This window comes from Quercus suber, unplaced genomic scaffold (assembly GCF_002906115.3).
Source record: "Quercus suber isolate HL8 unplaced genomic scaffold, Cork oak 2.0 scaffold_546, whole genome shotgun sequence".
In the NCBI taxonomy this organism is placed as follows: Eukaryota; Viridiplantae; Streptophyta; class Magnoliopsida; order Fagales; family Fagaceae; genus Quercus; species Quercus suber.
The window spans coordinates 100,954-122,204 of NW_027069994.1; the positions used below are offsets into that span (position 1 = coordinate 100,954).

A 21,251-nucleotide genomic window follows, 5' to 3' on the forward strand; every position below is an offset into this window, starting at 1 on the left:
CACAGTTTATAAGATAGTCACTAAAATCATTGTGGCTAGACTTAGGCCCTTACTTCCTGGACTTGTTTCTCCACTTCAAATAGGTTTTGTGCTGGGTCGAAGAGGGGTTGATAATACCATTATTGTACATGAGATTATTCATTCCATGTCTAGGAAGAGGGGTAGAAGTGGAAGCATGGCAATCAAAATTCACTTGGAAAAAGCCTATGATCAGCTTGAATGGAGCTTCATTAGAGATACTCTCACTCTCTTCAAGATCCCTAACCAGCTAATCACCTTAATTATGAGTTGTGTCTCATCTACGTCTATTTCCATTTTATTTAATGGAGGTGCTTTAGAACCTTTCCTCCCTTCGAGGGGTATTAGACAAGATGATCCCCTCTCTCCTTATCTTTTTATATTGTGTATGGAATTTTTGGGAGCTTTCATTGCTGATAAGTGCAATTCCAAGCTTTGGAATCCCATTAAGGCTTTTTAGAGTGGTCCGGCCTTCTCCCACTTATTTTTCATGGATGACTTAGTTCTCTTCGCAAAGGCTGACCGGAAGAATTGTGTGGCGATTAAGGAGGTGTTGGATTCCTTTTGTAGCATTTTTGGCCAAAAGGTGAGTCATGAGAAACCCCGAGTGTTCTTCTCCCCCAATGTGTCTCCTGAAGCCAGGTCTGAGTTAAGTGACATTTTGGGCTTCCACTCCATTCCTTCATTAAGGAAATCCCACTATTAAACACTCAGCTGTGCCCCAAGACTTTGGGTTTATTATTAAGAGGGTGTAAAGCAGACTAGCTGGGTGGAAAGCTTATCTGCTCTCTTTTGCTGGCAAACTTGTCTTGACACAAGCTGTGACAACCACAATCCCCAATTTTGCCAGCCATGCGTCGCTCTTCCCGCTAAGATTCTGATTAGCATTGATAGACTTAGTCGTAATTTTCTTTGGGGTTCGTCAGAGAATAAGAAGAAGCTCCATTTGGTGAATTGGAAGAAAATAGCAAAGCCCAAGAAGGACGGGGGTTTGGTTATCCAAGCTGCCAAAGCCAAGAATGTTGCCAACCTAGCCAAGTTAAATTAGAGACGTCATACTGAACAATCCTCTCTTTGGGCCAGAGTCCTCTCCCAAAAGTATTGCTCCTCGAGGAGGTCGTTCATGGCTCGGTCATTCAAGTCTTGTTCAACTACTTGGTCAGCTATCCGAAAGGGTGAATTAGTCTTCAAAAGAGGAGCGAAATGGGTTGTTGGCAAGGACAACAAGCTCTCTTTCTAGTTTGATAAATGGTTAGATCGAGGTCCTCTGCAGAGCTTAATTGCAGGACCCCTTTCTAGGGGGGAAGAGCAGATTGCCTTGAAAGATGTGATTGGATTCTCAGGTTGGACTTGGAGTGGATGCTCGTTCTCCTTTCCTGAAAGACTAACCTTAGAAATTAAGGTTACCCCCATTTCCTATTATGCTCGTAATGCGGGCCGCATCACTTGGTCTTCTTCTCCGAGTAGGGTGTTTGAATTGAAAGAAGCTTATAACCTTGCAAGTATGGATGAGGAAGGACAGTACACATGCTGCTTTGATGGGGGTTGGATTTGGAAAGTCTCCACTATCCCAAAAATTAAGTATTTTGTGTGGCAGTGCTTACATGAGAGCATTCCGGTTAGCACTGTACTTGCAGCTAGGGGTAGGGATGTTTCTCCAGTGTGTCAGTTGTGTAGAGAAGGCTCAGAGTCCATTTTACTTGTTCTTAGAGACTGCCATGTAGCTCGCACCCTTTGGTTCTCTTTATCTCCTCCTATGGCTGAGTCTATTTTCTTTGGTCTAAATTCCTTAGAATGGATTAGGCAGAATTGTTGCAGCTCTAAAACTCCCCCTAATTCGGATATCAAATAGGGAATCATATTTTCTTTTGGAATTTGGACACCATGGCTGAATAGGAACAGTGTGGTGTTTAGACATGAGAATGGTCAGAGAAATTTGAAGTATGATGTTCTTGCAAAAGTAACGAAATTTACCTATGTTGGTCTTAATGCAAAACAAATCTCAACCTGGAGACAGATTGCAATTTGTTGGCTTTTTCTTCCTCTTTCCTGGTCCAAGCTTAATTCGGATGGCTCTTCGATTGGTAACCCGGGTAAGGCGGGTGGTGGAGGACTAATTCGAAATGACAAAGGAGAGTGGCTGAAAGGTTATGCTAGGAATGTGGGGTTTTCGACTAGTGTCACTGTTGAACTTTGGGCTTTGCACGATGACCTTAGACCATGCATAGCTCTCAAGCTTCTTGCTGTGATTATTGAATTGGAGGCCAAGATTATTGTTGATTTGGTGTAGAAAATAGATGGACACCGAAATTGCATTGATGCCCTTGTGAGTGATTGTAAGATTGAGTTAGGAAATATCCCTAGAGTCCAAATTAATCATTGTTATTGTGAGGTGAATAAATGCGCTGATGCGCTTGCTAGGAGGGCAGCTTTGCTCTCTCAAGACTTTGTAATATTCTTAGACCCCCCAGCGAAAGTTTCCTTGCTTTTGAGTCTTGATTCTGCCTGGGTGGCCTATGATCGTGTTGTTTCTGTTTAATATTTAATGAAATTTCATTTCTACCAAAAAATAAATAAATAAATAAATAAATATATATATATACTGCCATTTTGTGCTCTGTATTCCACTACAGCTCAAGTTATATAGTTTATTTAAAATATATAAAAAAAAATTTGAAAGGGGTTATATTGTTTATTGTACCATGCAGCTTATATGATCTTGATTTCTCTCTCTTTTTTTGTCTTTTTAGGCTCAAGAAATATTAGTCTTATATATTTATCTTGATCCTAAAATTTGATCACTTCAATATAGTAGTGTCACGTCATGTGTACGTGGTCATTAGTCATCTCCTAAAGAAAATATCTTTATGTACTTACGACTGTTAAATCATAAAAATTGTGGCAAGCTGTTGCATGCGTCCTATTGTGGTTAATAGAGGAATAGTACAGAAAACGAAGACTTAAGGCAGAGAAAAAAACCCTATCTTACTGGGCACCGACTAACAATGTGTTAAGGGACATAATAGATAGCTTAGCCTATACTTCAAAAGGGCGGCTTTAATTGAAAACGGCTGCTCCTTATTGTGTCGTCATTCTTAGAATTCAAGGAAAATGCCTTTTTGACCGAACAAAATGTCTTTATTCAAACAAGAATATCTTCTAATTCAAATTATTCAATTACTCAAAAGTCTTAAAACTCATGTAGCACATAGTTGATTAAAGAAAAATGATGAAAAGATGTCGATCTCTCATGTATCTAAAATTTCCTGGTTTCTTCACCAAGGTAAAGATAAAAGAAAAAGAAAGCAAAGATTACCCGTGCTTCTTGGTGAAGTTTCTAATTAATTGGACTAACAAGGACACCCAACGTACACTTTTTCAAGTCTTCCACACAATGTATTACTCTTTAGGTTAAAAGCATAGAAGGACGATCAATTTGTGAAAAAATTGTGTGTGAATGTGATCATAACTAAACTTATTTATAAAAAAATAAACCTATGTTTAAGGGATTTTGACTAGAATAGGAGTCTGCAGTCTGCATACACACCTTCAAGTGGATTTAATCATAACTTAACCTTGACCCGTAAACTAACATCATGCTTTAATGAATCAAACTTAGGACATTACTTAACCAAATTCACATTAGAATAAGCTTTTGTTGCTAAACCATCAATATTAAAAAACGAAGACTTAAGGCAGAGAAAAAAACCCTATCTTACTGGGCACCGACTAACAATGTGTTAAGGGACATAATAGATAGCTTAGCCTATACTTCAAAAGGGCGGCTTTAATTGAAAACGGCTGCTCCTTATTGTGTCGTCATTCTTAGAATTCAAGGAAAATGCCTTTTTGACCGAACAAAATGTCTTTATTCAAACAAGAATATCTTCTAATTCAAATTATTCAATTACTCAAAAGTCTTAAAACTCATGTAGCACATAGTTGATTAAAGAAAAATGATGAAAAGATGTCGATCTCTCATGTATCTAAAATTTCCTGGTTTCTTCACCAAGGTAAAGATAAAAGAAAAAGAAAGCAAAGATTACCCGTGCTTCTTGGTGAAGTTTCTAATTAACTGGACTAACAAGGACACCCAACGTACACTTTTTCAAGTCTTCCACACAATGTATTACTCTTTAGGTTAAAAGCATAGAAGGACGATCAATTTGTGAAAAAATTGTGTGTGAATGTGATCATAACTAAACTTATTTATAAAAAAAATAAACCTATGTTTAAGGGATTTTGACTAGAATAGGAGTCTGCAGTCTGCATACACACCTTCAAGTGGATTTAATCATAACTTAACCTTGACCCGTAAACTAACATCATGCTTTAATGAATCAAACTTAGGACATTACTTAACCAAATTCACATTAGAATAAGCTTTTGTTGCTAAACCATCAATATTAACGGTAGCTTAAAAGTTAAACCTACCCTAACCATCAAAACTATTAATTTCAAAAATGAAGGGTCAGTCTGGATACCACTTATTACTAAAAACTGAAAACAAAAAATATTATAAAAAAATAATTTTTAAATGTGTAAATAATGCCGTGGAACCCATTTTTAATATTTATTTTGCTAAAAAAATGTTTGTAGGTCCCATGAATAGTACCGTAGGACCCATTTTTAATGTTTATTTTGTCTGAAAAAAGAGGTTTGTGGGTCCCGTGAACAGTGCACAGGACCCACTAAAGGAAAAAATGTGCCGCTGAGAAGCACAAAACACACTTCCCAAACGCACACTAAGAACGAAACAAAAAAGAGTAAATTCTCGTAACAACCATGAATGATCTTATTAGTCATCTCCTACTTATGTAGTAGGATGTGTGCAACATCATCAAGGCTAGCCCTAGACATTTGGGGGGCCTTAGGCAAGAACTAAAATTGGGTCTTCTTCAACTCCACTTAAAATTCTTACAAAATAGGGCACCCTCTTACTAATCCATGGTTTCAAAACAAACTTATCCTTTTTTTTTTTTAAGGAAAATTATGATACTATACTAAAAAATAAAAAAATAAAAAAAAAAAAACCCTCATCGCACATGCAAAGCGCATTAATTAATATAATGTTTTAATTTTATATATATATATATATATATAAATAGTGTTTTAAAATATTCAAAATAAGTGGTCAATTTTTTTTTAAAGAACAAATTTGGTAAATAAAACTACATTTCTAGAACCTTCATTTCAAATCATTTTTCTCATTTCCAAGCTTCCATCCATGTGGCCACCTTTACTCCTCAACTTTCCAATTACATTTATTCTCTCATATATTTATTTATTACTAAGTAAGTTTACGATTTTTTTTTCCTCAATTCTTCAGACTCTCAACTTTGTCTTTGTCTATTTTCTCCTCAATTCATCTTTCTTTAGAGGTTAAGGATGATTTTTTTTGGGGATAATTGATTTTGTTTAGAACAAAGAATTTTTTGAGATACCAATATTTACAAGGATGTTCCAGATTTTTTGTTCTTTGGTCGAAAAAATGTATAAGATTTTTCATAGTTTCATTTGAATATTTTTTTTTTTTTTTAATTTCTACTACTCCTTCTTTTTCAAAATTTTGAGGGCTCCGAAGAGACCTTAGGCAATGGCCTAATTGGCCTAGTGGAAGGGCCGGCCTGAGCATCATGCCATTCTTTTTGCTTTTTATTTTCTTTTTAATGAAAAGCATCATTTTTTTTTTTAATTAATGTTAGATAGACAATGAATGTTATTAATGTTTTCTTCAAATATTCAACAATATAATAAATAAATATTTAAATTATTTTTTTATAATTGGTAACACATTTACTTTTAAACATAGTAAAATTTTTAATTTCCCTAATTTCATGTCGGATTATAATGTTGCCTGAGTTCATTAAGACTGTTTAAATTTGTTGTCAAAAGACTGTTTAAATTTGGTCATTAAAGACTTTTAAAGTATCAAAAAGAGGATTTATGTCAAAGATGTATGACTTTTACGTACACTCCTCAACCAATATGACAGAAAGGTAACCACCATACTTTACCAAGTTGATGAACCAAAATCCACCCAATTAGTTTGACTGAAACTAAATTTTTTTATGATCATTTATTTTATTATTATTATTGTACCGATAGTTTGAAGAGATTTATTATGGATATTTCTATTGAAAATACCAAAAAATGTCAGTTGAGCTACATGACTCTTAATATTATTGTTATTATTATTCTTAATAATGCGTTAATATTAATTTTTGAGTAGTGTTAAGAGTACCACAAATTTTACTACAATAAACTTATAAATTGATGTGTCACTAAGTACAAAGATTAAATTCAAATATTCATCTATAAAGTAATTGAAGTTCACCAATCACATTTATTGTCACATCAAATTGTAAAGTTTAGATGATAAAACATAAAACTTGTTATATTTTTAGCATTTTCCTTATTATTTAGTGGAATTGACAGATTCTCTTTATGAAGAGAATTAAGATTCGAATTCCCCCTCTCCTCACATGTTATAACAATTGAATAATCAAATAAAATCCATTAATCTTATTAAATGCATAACCACTAAATCTATTTACACGATTTTTTTATACATAATGTTTTACAATTTATTGAGATGATAAATTGTAATTAATGAATAAAAATATGTTAATGGTGAACCCATATATAGATAATGTTAAACTAATCATAACTCATTATCTCATTAAATTATAAATTTATTTGTGAAATTGTGTACCTAAGACTTAGTCTTACACACTTTACACACCTTAAAATTATATTATTCTCCGGTCTTACCGCGACATACACAAGATTGAAAATTTGATATCAAGTCTAGGGCAATAAGCTCTATTCATAATGGTTTTAAAAAATCACTACAGTCAAAAAATCATTTTTGATCTCAGCTTTTGTTTTGTATTGGTTTTAGAGATTTTTACCATACCGAATTAGTGCTTAGTTCCCAATTCAACCAGCCAGTTTGGTCTAGTTTTTAAAATTATCCTATTAATTAAGGACTCGTTTGGTAAGAAATTTCTAATAATGTTATTTAAATTTTGTAAAAATAAGCGTGAGTGAAAAAGTGTGTGAAAATACATGTTGCGGTGTTTAAATAACAATTTTCATTGTTTAAACATCGTTACCGAACAAGGCCTAAATAACCTAATAACATAGGGTATTGTTGACAAATTACAAATATATAAAGGGTGTTTGGTACATACATTTAAAAACATATATTTTATTATTTAAGAATATATGTAAAATATGTGTAGGTAAAAAAGTACGTAAAATATATATAATATTATTTAAAAACTAAAAATTATTGTTTGTATCAGTGTATTCAACAGTCCATAATCTTCATCCAAAAAATAAATAAAAAAAGTGAAAGTGCAAAATCTAGTAGTACAGTAGAGTAGTGGTAGTAGACATGGCAAAACGGGCGGGTCGGGTCGGGTCAATCGGGTTACGGATCACGGGTCAAAACGGGTCACTTTAAGCGGGTCAAAATTGGGTTCTGGTCAATCGGGTTGCGGGTCGGGTCGGGTCGGGTTGACCAGTATTTTTCACATGAATTTTTTTTATTTAATTTTTATATAGAAAACAACATGTATCTGTCATTTGGAAAGTTATGCAACAAATTACTTAATGTAAAATGCATTATTTTGAATTCACCACTTATATCAAGAATGAACTCAATTAAACTTATTAATACTTATTCAACAATTTTAAAATTATACAAATCCTAACATTACTATCTAAAACAAAATAACACAAAGATAAGTAAAACAAATACACAAGTTTTATTTCTGCACAATATCAACATTCCAAATATAAAACAAAATTACAAATGACTTATTGGATAACTCATTTGATAAAGAATAAAAATATATAAGAAATTTACAATCTTGAAAATTAATTTTATAATCTATTATCAGTTGTGGTTGACACTCTATTTCAATTTGAGATATACTTTAAAATTTGATTGCTTACTTATTTATACATGGTCTCTTTTATGAATATCATATTATTGTTAAGCAACACACACTCTAGGATATATCATAATTTATTTTGAAAAGCTGTTTATTTTGGACATAAATTATTAAAAAATAGGTCTAAGTATTCATAATTTATGCTAATTTGATACTTTAGCTTCACTATTTTCACACTTGTGAATATTTCTTACATGTCTACAATTTTAAATCTATGTTTTTAACTCTACTGTAACCAGATTATCTTGCATGTACTTTACTATTTGATATCTAAAAATATTCACTCATTACAGAATGTTCAACCATTAATCTTTCAATTAATTTGCATATAGTTATGTAAATGTATCAATTGTTTCCTTAAAGTTCACAATAAATAATTAAACCAATATTGTCTTAGTTTTACTATTTTTTTTACCCAAAAAAAAAAGTTTTAAAAAAAATGGTTCGGTTCGGGTCGGGTTGCGGGTCGGGTCGGGTTGACCCGCAAAAAACACGGGTCGGGTCACGGGTCAACCCGTTTTTGCTTCGGATCAAAAAATCGGGTTTTGGTCGGGTATTTTTCGGATCGGATCGGGTCGGGTCAGAAAATTCTGACCCGTTTTGCCATGTCTAAGTGGTAGGTTGCAAGTCATTTCAAAATTCAAACAAAATTGGAGGGCTAAAGTGGTAAAATAGGCAATATTATTATTATTATGAGCAATGAGAGCGGAAGTGGAGGTCTGACCCACCTATCAACGGTCAAAGCAAACATACAGTTTTCGTTCTGTTCTAGAACTGCTTCTTTCTTTTGCTTTCCTTGTCAGCAACATCTGACTTTGACTGTTTCATTCATTTTTTTTTTTACAACTGGAACTTGGAACAAGATAACTCGCTTACTCTCACTCACACAAACGGATCTATGGTCTATCACCATCTCCACCACGTGTCTCATTCTCTACCTCCCACGTCATTATCCATACCAGATCTGAACCGTCCGAGTCATTCCGTCCTTTTCTCGGTCTATGATTTTCACCATCTCCTATGGCCCCACATAAAATACATTATTATCCTACGACTCATATCATCAATCATCGTCATTTTTGGGTCATGTAAATAGACAGGATTAATTGGTAGAGTCATATTTATTTTTGGGTCATATTAATAGGTGTTTTTTGGACAATTTTTAAAAATATTTTATTAAAAAAATGATAAAATAATAAATATTGTTAACACTTTTTATATTTTCCAAGAAAGTGGTTTTTTTTTTTTCTCCGAGGAAGCCATGAAAGTGGTGTTGAAACTTTTTTATTATGATTTATTAACAGTTACATTAAGGGCAATCTTTAACATGACTCTTGTTAATAAATCATATTAAGAAAGTTTCAACATCACTTTCATAAAAAATATAAAAAGTTGTTAACAAAATTAATTGCTTTATCATTTTCTTATAAAATATTTCTAAAAATAGTTCTTAAATCAATATCCTTAGGCTTCGTTTGGGAGTTTATAAGGAAATGAAATAGAATGATTATAAGGGAATTTAATGAAATATAATGTATTTAAGTAAGGGAAAGAAATGAAAAAAAAAATGGAATGAAATAGAATTAAGTAATTTTAATTGAATGTTTTAAAATAAATGAATGGAAGGTAAATAATATTGTTTAGGAGTAATATAGAATGAATGAAATGAAATCATTTTATGATAATATTACTATTAAACTCCTATTTTAAAATAAAGGGTTGAATATATAGAGGTATTTTGAGAGTTTTAGTAAAAAAATTCATTAAATTTAATTTAATTTCATCACATTCCTCTTAATTTTGGTTTTAAGGGAATAGAGAAGAATGAGTGTTCCTTCCTACCCATTCTATTCAATTCTCTCTCACTTAAATTCTTAAACAATGGAATGAACTTTTCATTCCCTCCAATAAAACTCTCAAATAAGGAAAGGGAATAATATTATAAAATTATTATTTTCATTCATTTTCATTCCCTCCTCCCAAACGAGGGATTAGGACATTCGTTAATATTTCCCTTTATTGTTTTAGTAAACTAAAAGTACAAATTTTTTTTAGAAAGTCTATAAACAACAAATTTGACAAAACTTGTCATCAAATTTTCATAGTTGTTGACACGGCAGACTATTAGTAGTAGGAAAAAAAAAAGGATATAAGTGAAAATTTTCATAACTGTTGATGTGATAGACTCTTAATAGTAGCAAAATAAAGTGATATAAGTGAAACTTTTCATAACTGTTGGCGCGACAGATTGTTAGCAGTGGAAAAAAAAAGTGATATGAGCGATAGGTTTATACAATAAATAATAAAAGCTTGTTAACTATTGTAAAAAATATTGTGAAAATATTCGTGTATGAAAGAGTACTTACATTAGTGCTTATATAATAGAAAAGTACTACATTTTAGTCAATTAAGTTCAAAATTCACCCACATCAGACCATGCAAAATTTGTGAATAAATATATGGTTGCAACAGTAACGGTGTAAATTTACATTGATACTATTCATTTTGCATTTAGTTTTTTTTATTATTTATTTATATATTTCAAGGATGAAAGAAGAGAGTGGACGGTAATTTTTGTGTGTGAGAAAAGAGAAACAATTCATAAAATTTGATATTTTAATGAAATGTAGTGCAAAATAAATAATTTGATATAAGTTATTTTAAAAAATGAATATTTAAATAGAAAAAGTAAGTTTTTATATTAAAATAGACAAAAATATTTATACGAACTTATACTTTTTTTTTTAGGAAATGTACGAACTTATACAAATACTCTAACATTGCTAAAAATATATAACACTTTTTACAATAAATTTTAAAATTTTTTTTTTGGTAATATTTGTGTCGACAAACTTTTACTATATCTTATTTATGCGTAAACTAACTGATAATTTGCCACGGTGTGAAATTCCTTATGCGTATACTGTGTCTGTATGTGAACTTCCCCTTTTGGACCTCGAAATCCAGAGTGCAGAAGAAAAAATAAAACTCTCTGGCAGCGAGTCCACTTAAATCCCTACACGCGCGCGTAACGTCACAGTTATTCAAAGTAGAGAAGGGCAGGATCTCTGACTTTATATAATGCTCCATGTGTATGAATGACCGAATGTACACTAACATGTACCATAATATCAGTCTTTCCTCTTTTTTTTTCACAATCCCGTACTCTCTCACTTACTTAAATACAATCCAACCTTTTATCCACGGTCCATTTGTCAACATCCCATCAGTCAAACACTATTCACATTCCCAAATTACCCCTTATATGCACGTGTCTCATTATCAACGGTGATTTTTCATATTCCTGAATAACATAATACACTTACCCACTATTATTTTAAATTTTTTTTTTTTTTTTTTAATTTTCTCTTTTTCCCATTCGCTTCGTTTTCTCATTTGGCTTCATTCGTTTTCTTCTCTGATCTGTTACGAGTCGTTTTGAGTTTTGACCCAAAAAAAAGAGGGTAGTATATATTTTTATTTATTTTATTTTGAATGCCGTTGAAATTTAAGAAATGAAATCCAAACTTTTCTGCTCGTAGATTTGGGAAGTATAAGAGGAAGACTGGGATTTTGAATTCCAAGATAATTTGGTTTTTGTTGGAGGCTCTGTTGCTCTGTGGCTTTTTGCTTTTTGTACATCTTTAGGGTTTTTCTTGGTATAGGGGGGAAAAAAAAATGAAGTCCTCGCTTGGAAAGCTTCGGAGATTGGCACTTCACAAAAACGATGGGAAAGAGAAAAGAGAGTTTCAACCTTCGGCACACTTGGATGAGCTCGCTCAGGCTGCTCAGGTACTTGCTTTCCAAACTACTCTTCAACTTTGAACTTTGCCACATCCATAACGGTATTCAATTTCAAACAATTTTTTTTTTCTTTTTTTAGTTAGGTTTTGAATTTTTGTTTGTAAATTTTGTTCATGCTTCAGAGTTAATTGAAATCTTTTTTTTTTTTTTATTTTTATTTTTTTATAAATTCAAGCTTAAGCTAAAGATTAGATTTGGCAGTGAATTGAACATCTTTGCCTAAAATCTGTGTCTAATTGCTGAATATTTATTTTGAATTGTAGAAGAAAATTACGGTTTAATTAATATGAATTAATTCGGATTCAAATGAGGTGGTGAAGGATTAGTTTGTGTTTTTATTTTGAGAAAATATTGCAATCTGGTAATGGCTTTTGAGTGTTTTCTAGGTATGGAATAGTGGTTCTCTAAAAAAAAATTAGAATAGTGCTAGTGCTAGGAGCTAAAAAAAAAAAAAAAAAATACTATGTCATAATTATAATATGGGTTCCCAATATCCTCTTTTAAATTGTGGGTTTATATTTAAATTAGTGTAAAAAAAAAAAAAAGTATCCCTGCGGTTTGGGCTAATGTCGGGTAATATCATTTTTTTTCCCCAAAAGTATTCAATTTGCTCTCACAGCACAAATGTCACTTAACGCTGTTTGAAAATTCTCATGTTCGTCTTACTACCATCCCAGTCTCTGTCTGCTATTTGTCTACCCAGACAATCTCTTGTGTATATGATTGCTATAATGTGGTCATTGTGAGACTTGCACAAGCAAGACAAGTCTTTGGAAGGAAAAATAAAGGACTTGAGGGAGCATGGAGCTTTCAAGTGGTGTTAAGTGTCATTTGTGCTTAGGGAGAAAATTTTATATTTTTTAAAAGTCTTGGTAGTACCTGGTATTAGCTCAAACTTTAGGGGTGGTTTTTTGTATTTTGTCCTATAATTTACTATTATACTCAGTGAAGTGTGAGGTTTATTCCAAAATTATGTTTGTTTGTTAAATTGTGGATTTTAATCCTTTGACAGAAATGCACGGCAAGAGATATTTTCAGGAAAAGAAACTTTATGAAAAAGCTTAATTGCATGCTTAATAAGTTATTTATGCAGTACATTGCATAGGTAATTTTGAAATAATCAAGGACAAATAGATTGAACACAATTTTGAAATAATTTTGACTAAGGTTACTGAGGTCAGCGAGAGTAACATTCCATAACACGTGTATTTTTTATTATTATATGTCTTTACATTTAATTATTGACCAACGAAAACTTATTCTTATGCAGTAACTTGTGGAAAGTGAATGGTTTTTGTTTGCCATCTAGCTCCCTTCATGAGACTATTTTCATCATTGTTATATCATTCTTTCACATTTGCAGGACATGCAAGAGATGAGAAATTGCTACGATAGCTTACTCTCTGCAGCTGCTGCCACTGCAAACAGTGCATATGGTAATCATTTACTACCTTCATGTGTATCATACAGGTCATATATTATTTTTTTATTAATAAAACCAGTATTCTTTTTGATAACATCAATGTGGCTACGTTCTCTGTGGTATTTTTCAGACCAAAAAGCCGTATTTGAAATACAAACTAATTTGAAAGTTCTGAGTAGCCTTGGCACCAAACAGCAATAATTCTAAATTGAATGTGTAGTTGTGTATTTATATATCACACATTTGCTCATCGTGGATCATTTTTTGACATGTTGCACCTTCTCTCATAAAACCTTCCTATTGGGTCTGGTTAATGGATGCCCTTGGGGCATTTGTTAATGGACCATTTTAAGAAAGTTTTGATACCACTTTTATGGGAAATATAAAAAGTTATCAAAAAATCAGTTACTTTTTTCTTTTCCCATAAAAGTTTTGAAAAATAGTTCCTAAACCAATGTCTTAGGGCATCCATTAACTTTTCCCTTTAATTATACTTGATGCATGAAGACTGCAGTGTCATATATTACTTCTTTAGCTTATCATCATTGAGGTCTCCTTTTTGACTCCAACTGCACTCTCAGAATTCTCAGAGTCACTGCGGGAAATGGGTAATTGTCTACTGGAGAAGACCACATTCCATGATGATGAAGAAAGTGGTAGATAAATCAAAACTTTTAAGATTTTGTTTTTCCTTTTTTGCCCCACTTTTTTTTTTTGGGGGGGGGGGGGGGTGACTTTGAATTTTTTATTTTCTAAGCCTTGTATGGCTTGTGCTGTAATTGTTACACATTTATCAACAGGTAAAATTTTGCTAAGGCTAGGGAAAGTGCAGTTTGAACTTCAAAAACTTGTCGATAACTATGTAAGTGCTGATTGTTATTATGTAATATGTAGCACGTGTTTTGATATCTTTTATAGTGTCTTTAATCTGATATTAACCTTTTGCCTTTTATTCCGCAGCGCTCTAATATATTCTTAACAATTACAAATCCATCAGAGTCTCTTCTCAATGAACTTCGGACAGTAGAGGTTTGTTCACATGGATATCTCTCTTTTGTCTGCCTTCTTAGCCAGTTTGGGACCTAATGACTTAAGCTTGCCTTTTGCCTTTGAATACAGTGTTCATATAATTTAAATTCTACCAATTAATGAGGGAGAGTGAGTTGATTGAAGTTGAGGGAACAAAAAAAAAAGGTAGAGGAAGGCCAAAAATAACATTAGTAGAAGCATAGTTGTTAGTATCGTACAATATGTATAGTATCGTGTGTAAAAAGTTCTGTATTGTATCAACATATTGTAAGTGCTCATGAATCGTACAATACAATGTGCGTATCATATAAATCGTATCGTAAAATCGTATTTATCATTCAATACATAGACAAATGCTTTAAAATGAGATTTTTTGTTAAAATTTATACTTTTATTTGAATCTAACAAGTTGTAAGATTTTTTTTTAACACAAAATTATTAGGGTACTTAATTTTGCCTAAGAAAATAACATATTCATAAGTTTTTTTCCCTCTCTTTCTCTTACAAAATTTGGACTACATAGTACACATTTACACTTCGATTTAATATTTACACATTTATTTTCTATACTATGAATAAGACATTAATTGACAATATAGTTATTTTTTATTTTTGTCATTATTATTATAAGTCCAAGAAACTAGAATGATTTAAAATTATTAAAATAAAAAAGAACAAGAAGAGATAGTAAATGTTAATGACGAAGAAGAAAATTTTAATGAAGAAATAAGTTTGCAAAATGATAAACGTGATGCTAGCATTGACTTAAATGGGGTTGATTAGGCAATATGATGAAAAAAATTATTATTTTTCGGTCATTTGTAATATATTATCACTTTTGAATTAAGCAATTTGAATGTATATGTTATAAACACATGCTAGTTTGATTTATTTAGTTAGTTTGTTAAATATTATTACATAAGTGATGAATAAATTAGTCATTAGTTGAATATATTCAAAATTTATAATGAATATATATACCCTTTATATAGGTATATCTATAATTTTTTTATTTTTTTATTTTTTTTATTTTTATAAATTTTCTTAAATGTTTGTGTATTTTAGGATACATGATACGATACAATATACGATATGGAAAAATAAAAAATCGATTCACGATACGATTCATGTTTTGATAACTATGAGTAGAAGTAGTAACAAGGATATGACAAGTATGATTTTGGATAGAATGACAGAAAATAATACATATGGCCGAACTTAACTAATCTGTTGAGGTACCGTGGCCAACCCAAAAAATGTGGGACTGAGGCTTGATTGTTTTTATTGCAATTAAATGCTTTTTCTTACTTTCCTAGGAAGGTCCCCATCACCTTTACTATTTAGATACATTAAACACATTGACTATATCGATTTATCCAGCACTGGCTTGTGAATAATGCTTACTGTTCCTTCTCTTGTTTGCTGGTGCAGGATATGAAAATACAATGTGACGAGAAGAGGTCAGTATCTGTCTATTATGATCCATTTGTTAGATTTGAAGTAAATATCTTCTAAATTTGGTGCATCATCTTCAGAGATGTATACAAGTACATGATGGCACAACATAAGGAAAAAGGAAGGTCTAAAAGTGGGAAAGGTGAAACTTTTACTGTAGATCAATTGCAAACCGCTCATGATGATTATGATGAGCATGCAACGCTATGTGTTTTCCGGTTAAAATCTCTTAAGCAAGGGCAGTCTCGAAGTCTTTTAACACAAGCAGCTCGTCACCATGCCGCCCAGGTTTTCTTTAAATCTCTAAAATTTTCAAATTTCAATTTTCAAGACCTTTGTTCTTCTCATTAGTTTAACAATGATGCATGTCTTCTTATCCCTTTTTGTTCTACTTTGAGTTCAGTTGAATTTCTTTCGGAGGGGACTCAAATCACTTGAGGCTGTCGAGCCACATGTTAGACGGGCCACAGAACAGCACCATATTGATTACCAATTCAGTGGACTCGAAGAGGATTATGGGGATGATGGTGAGAATAGCTATAATCCTAATGATAATGGGGAATTGAGTTTTAACAATAGACCAAATACGCAGGGGCTTGATGGTGTTTCCATGTCAAGGAATTCAATGGAGGTGAGTGTAAATTTTGATTAAAAAAGAGATTTGTTCATGATACAATTTAGAGCCCAAAAGTGAAGTAAATAGATTAGGAAGGGAAGGTACTTGACAAATTTGTCTTGTTAGGATCCCCGCCTGAATCCTCTAAATATCTATCTAGTCTGGTTGTGCTGGTGTTTCAATTTTAGCCCTGGGCGAGGTCATAATCAGTGCAGACCCAGGAACAAGAGGGATTTTTTTTTTTTTTTTTTTTATTTTTTTTTTTTTCCTTTCGTTTGGGGAGTGGAGGGGTGGGGGGGAAGAATGGGTGGCCCCTAGGCTTCCAAAACGTGGCGTGGGTGTGTGTGTGTATATAGGGATAGGAAATTTCTAAAAGCCAGGGGATCAATTTCACCACCTGTCGCCCCCTAGCTTCGCCTCTGGTTGTATACAATATTGGCCTGGTGATCATCATGTCATGAGTGTTTATTGTGATTTGAACTTTTTATTTCATTTTAGTTCTACTATGCCTTTTTTCTGTATCAATGATTCGGTGGCCGTTCCCCAGGTGGATGAAGCAGGCCTTTCACCTTCAGCAACAGAGAATGCAGAGGTATGGTCCAGCTTGGCTTTAATTTGTCAACCTTTCTGGTGAATTATACTATGTCACTTAACTTTGTGCTGCCATTGTGAGAAAACACAAATAAGTTAACCAAATCCACCAATTTTCTCAACCTCCGTTAAAATCAGCATTATGTTTGGTAGAGGCGATGAGTGCAGTAATGGGATGGTGGGGCTGGAAGAGGAATGCAGAAAAATTCTATCCAGTATTTGGTTTGAAAAAGAAAATGGAAGGAAAAGTGGGATGAGATTTCCTTCTGGAATATTGTTTGTTTGTCCCTTTAGGTGACAACTAATAATGTTATATGTTTTGAGTTCACAAATGTTAAATTTTCAGCTTCTAGAATTCACATCTTAGAGTTTCCTTGTGTAGATGAATGTTGACAAAAACCAGGAGGATCTCAGAGTCTCAGGTAGAGAGCCTAGATTGGGTAGCCATTCAGCCCCAATATTTGCAGAAAAGAAGTTTGATCCTGCAGAAAAAATAAGAAATATGCAACCGTCATCCACTCGGAAGTCTAACACATATGTGCTGCCCACACCTATTGATGCAAGGCATTCAAGTTCATCAAGAACAAGTAATTCAGTTCCCCGCTCAAGGCCAAGTGGAGTCACCCACAATTTGTGGCATTCTTCCCCGTTGGAAGATAAGAAGCATGAGAAGCATTCTGGCAATGGTAACCTGTCAGGACCTGGTATCTCAAAACCACAGTCAATAGCCAAAGAGAGTGACAGCAATAATACCTCCACCCCACTACCTCCTCCTTTGGCAGAGGGACTTTCACTTCTGCAACACGATACATTTAATGCTTCTGATACTAAAAAATTCAAACGACAAGCTTTCTCTGGTCCATTAATAAGTAAGCCAGGGTCAACAAAGCCTGCTTTATCTGCCAGTGGTCCCATTGCATCTACTGAATTGCCCCAGTTAGTTTCTGGAATGTTTTCTCGGTTGCCAATTCCTCAACCTTCTTCATCTCCAAAAGTATCTCCAAGTGCTTCACCTCCCCCTGTTTCTTCACCTAAAATAAGCGAGCTTCATGAGCTTCCTAGACCCCCAGGTAATTTTGCCCCTAAACCAGCAAAATCTCCTGATTTAATTGGTCATTCTGCTCCTTTGTCCTTCAGAAATCAGGAGCTTTCTGCAATGAATAAAATCCCTTTGGAGGCATCAAGTGTGGCATCCCCACTTCCAATTCCTCCATTAATTGTTCCTCGGAGTTTCTCCATACCCTCAAGTGGTCAGAGAGCAATGGCAGTACATGTTGCAAAGTTTTTGGGTTCTCCTCAAGTTTCGAACAAGGCTGAAGAAGTTGCTTCACCTCCATTGACCCCTCTTTCTCTCTCAAACGTTAAGCCAGCTTCAACTGTTAATGAAGTGGCCTCTCAATTTGGTCAAATCCGAGGTGAGTGAGGTACCATATTGTTTTAGAAGTTGAAATATTAATCTAATTTGAAGAATTACATTGCACGTATGATTGATGATGGACATTGGAGGTCTTTAATGCTTCATGTATTTTCTACCCATTTTCAGTTCCTTATGATTGAGTTGGTACCATCAGGCATAATAGATGCCATATGAGTTAAATCTAGAAATTTTATGTTGCTCTACTTTGGGTTGATATCACTTTTGAGGTCGTGCATGGTAGTAGCATGTTATTTATTTTTATTTTTTTCCATTAGTCATTTACCACACTAGTACTATTTCTTAATGTGAAAGTCTTCAGTAAATGCAGGTGGGAGCTGATACTAATTACTAAACATGTGAAGCCTTTTTTCCCCAGTGGTTGGCCTGGCAGAAGATTGTTTTGAGTCATTATCTTCATGTTGGGTACAGATCTGTACAGATGATGTTTTATGTGTCATTTAGTTTCTCATCTCAGTCTTTGTTCATTGTTTGTTAATGGATAATGATGAGAACTAAACTCTACTCACTTGTGACATTTTAATCTGTCAGGCATATTGTAAAATGAAGAATTTTGTTTACATTTACAAAGAATTGCTAGTACAGGGCGGATTGTGCTTTCTTTAGGCCAGAGCAGATCGCAAGATTATGAATGCTCGAGGGTTCTCATATTTTGTATTATAATCATTGATCTCAAAATAGCACATTTTATGCGGTTTTTTTTTTTGGGAGGGGGCTGCTGTTTGTTTGGGAAAGTGCAAAATTTCAATGTTTGAAGGGGAAAATTATTATGAATAAACAAATTCACTAAATGCGCGAAGGTTGAGTATACAAAGGATCTATAGTTTTTTTTTTTTGTTTTTTTTTTTTAACTAAAAAGATCTGTAAGTTCTAACAAGTTTGAGAAAGATGAACAACCACTAGCAACTAATCCAAACATAAACGATTTACAACCACAGTAGCTTAATTAAACTTAAACTATGTTTTTCCGACTTTTCTTACAATCTTCAAAGCTACATGTGTTGCATTCTCTCTAAATGCACCATGTGTTAGTAATGTTACGTCCTCTCTAAATGCACCACATTACATAAATGAGTGCCCCACTCCATATGCTTGCATTGCATTACGAATCTTGCCAAATCTTCCTTTTGCAACAAGAGAATAGATCCACCAGACCACCACCCAGTCAGGCATGATTCCCAGCACCCTAATTACACATAAGATCATATCTTTTACTATGAAACACCTCCAGTCATGCCCAACCTCTACGGTTCTACCACTTAGACATCAACGATTGCCGATTGGTGCTACTCTAAATCTTTCAAATAAAACTGAGATTTATTACACAAAATGAAACATTCTCTTTGCTTCCCTATGAATTATTTGGTTAGTTTGAAATGATCTAGTTTTAAGGAATGACCATCACTCTTTAACTTCATTTCGCCACTCAAATTTACATATCGTTATTGAGTTCACTTATCTCAATACCCAGGTCAACCTCACCCTAAAGAGCTTCCAAGTGGGTGACATGGTCCCTTGCGGAGAACAATTACATTAAAATAAAGGGTTGTGTTAACAGGCACTATAAAACAGTAGTTTTATGTCATTTTTAGCAGTCTTATAGGCTGTGGAGCTAACTTCATAGGAAAAAAAAAATATTAACATAGGCTGTGAGACCAACTTTATGTCTTTTTCTTCCATTTATCTAATTTTTTTATTAAGTGAGACTCACATTAATCCAACATAACAAGCATCACATGATGCTTGTTAACATTTGCCTAAAGTAAAATACTAAAGGTAGTGCAAAAGGTTATCCTAGAACAGCAGGTGTAAGTACCTAATGCATCAATGAACCTAGACCATTTTTGCTTATGTTGGTTGTGCTTATGTAGTTAGCACGTTTGGATGATCAATCCCTTGTTGATTTATCATTGTGGTTATGCTTCTCTGACATTTTTTGTTATCTAAATGATCGTGTTGTACTTGATGCTTTATATCTGTCTATTTCCCATGCATTTGATGGCTCTTGTTTGAGTGTCTCAAGAAAGACAAGTTGAAGACTTCAAATTTCTTCATCAGCTTAGGTGCGACCGTGCGAGTGAGTTGCTTCCAATGTCTCAACTCACATTTAAGTTTGTATAGAGTGTTTTGTCACGGAATTGCCAAAGAAGAAGATTTATTAGGATTTTTACTATTGGCATATTTTGTATAAACTTTTCCTTGTATTTTCTCATTATTATTTTCGTTGTAATATTTGTGGGTCATTGTACTTGATTGAGAAGTCAAAGTGCTGAAAAGTGAAGTTGAACTGAGCATCTCGATTGACTACGATCATCATCTCAGGCGAGTTCAGAGCTTGAAAAACTGTTGGAACAACAATCTCAACAAACACTCCGCGATAAATTAATTGAGCAAGTTTTGCAAACTTAAAGACAAATTAGTTATTTGCATCCTCTACTGTACTCATCTCTTAAATCTCTCTCATATATTGTTCTAACCCATGAGATTCAGGCTTCAACAACCTAAATCCCATTTGTTCTCTCTACCTGATCCCTCTCCAATTGTTAAATTCCATGAGAGCAGATTAAATCTAGTAAATACATAGAGTCATTCAGAGTTCTTTATTGTTGTTTGGTGCTTGGGAATCATTGAAGCAGTCTCAAAATCTCCAAGAGGTCTTGAAGTGTCCAAGGAGTCTCAATCTAGTAATTAATAACTCAATCTAGTGACTAACAAGGAGAAAAGACCCTTGGAATCAATTGTTATCAGGAGCTGGAGGCTTAAATAGATAATCATTACTCAACTTGTAGAGTTTTGTAAGTGATTTGTACCATAACTATTCTTATTAGTGGATCATTTAGCATTATAGGCCCAAAGAGTCATTTTTTGTCCGTTTTGGGTTTTTCCCTTTGTGAACACTTCTAATGTTTTTGTAGC

At 33.3% G+C, this 21,251-nt stretch overlaps 1 protein-coding gene across 3 annotated transcripts; it reads left to right on the forward strand.

Annotated features, from left to right (window-relative positions):
• Nucleotides 1–11,396: 11,396 nt before the first annotated feature.
• LOC111996958 (uncharacterized protein At2g33490) lies at nt 11,397–18,945 on the forward strand. 3 transcript variants are annotated; one of them, XM_065764219.1, is made up of 11 exons: nt 11,397–11,774; nt 13,150–13,222; nt 13,791–13,865; nt 14,010–14,071; nt 14,170–14,238; nt 15,670–15,698; nt 15,774–15,981; nt 16,097–16,324; nt 16,857–16,901; nt 17,283–17,970; nt 18,038–18,180. In XM_065764219.1, exons 1-11 carry the CDS (start codon nt 11,661–11,663, stop codon nt 18,058–18,060), a joined length of 1,614 nt encoding a protein of 537 aa, XP_065620291.1. In that variant the 5' UTR covers nt 11,397–11,660; the 3' UTR covers nt 18,061–18,180. The 3 variants fall into 3 exon arrangements, with proteins under 3 accessions (XP_065620291.1, XP_023884760.2, XP_023884761.2); XM_024028992.2 differs by adding an exon at nt 18,637–18,945 and having other exon boundaries at nt 11,398–11,774; nt 17,283–18,315; XM_024028993.2 differs by adding an exon at nt 18,646–18,945 and having other exon boundaries at nt 11,398–11,774; nt 17,283–18,315.
• The last annotated feature ends 2,306 nt before the right edge of the window (nt 18,946–21,251 follow it).

Coding starts and splice junctions, on each gene's coding strand:
- LOC111996958 (XM_024028992.2), top strand. CDS start 11,661: ATGAAGTCCTCGCTTGGAAAGCTTCGGAGATTGGCACTTCACAAAAAC. Junction 13,223..13,790: donor CACTGCAAACAGTGCATATG/GTAATCATTTAC, acceptor CTGCACTCTCAG/AATTCTCAGAGTCACTGCGG. Junction 16,325..16,856: donor TGTCAAGGAATTCAATGGAG/GTGAGTGTAAAT, acceptor GCCGTTCCCCAG/GTGGATGAAGCAGGCCTTTC.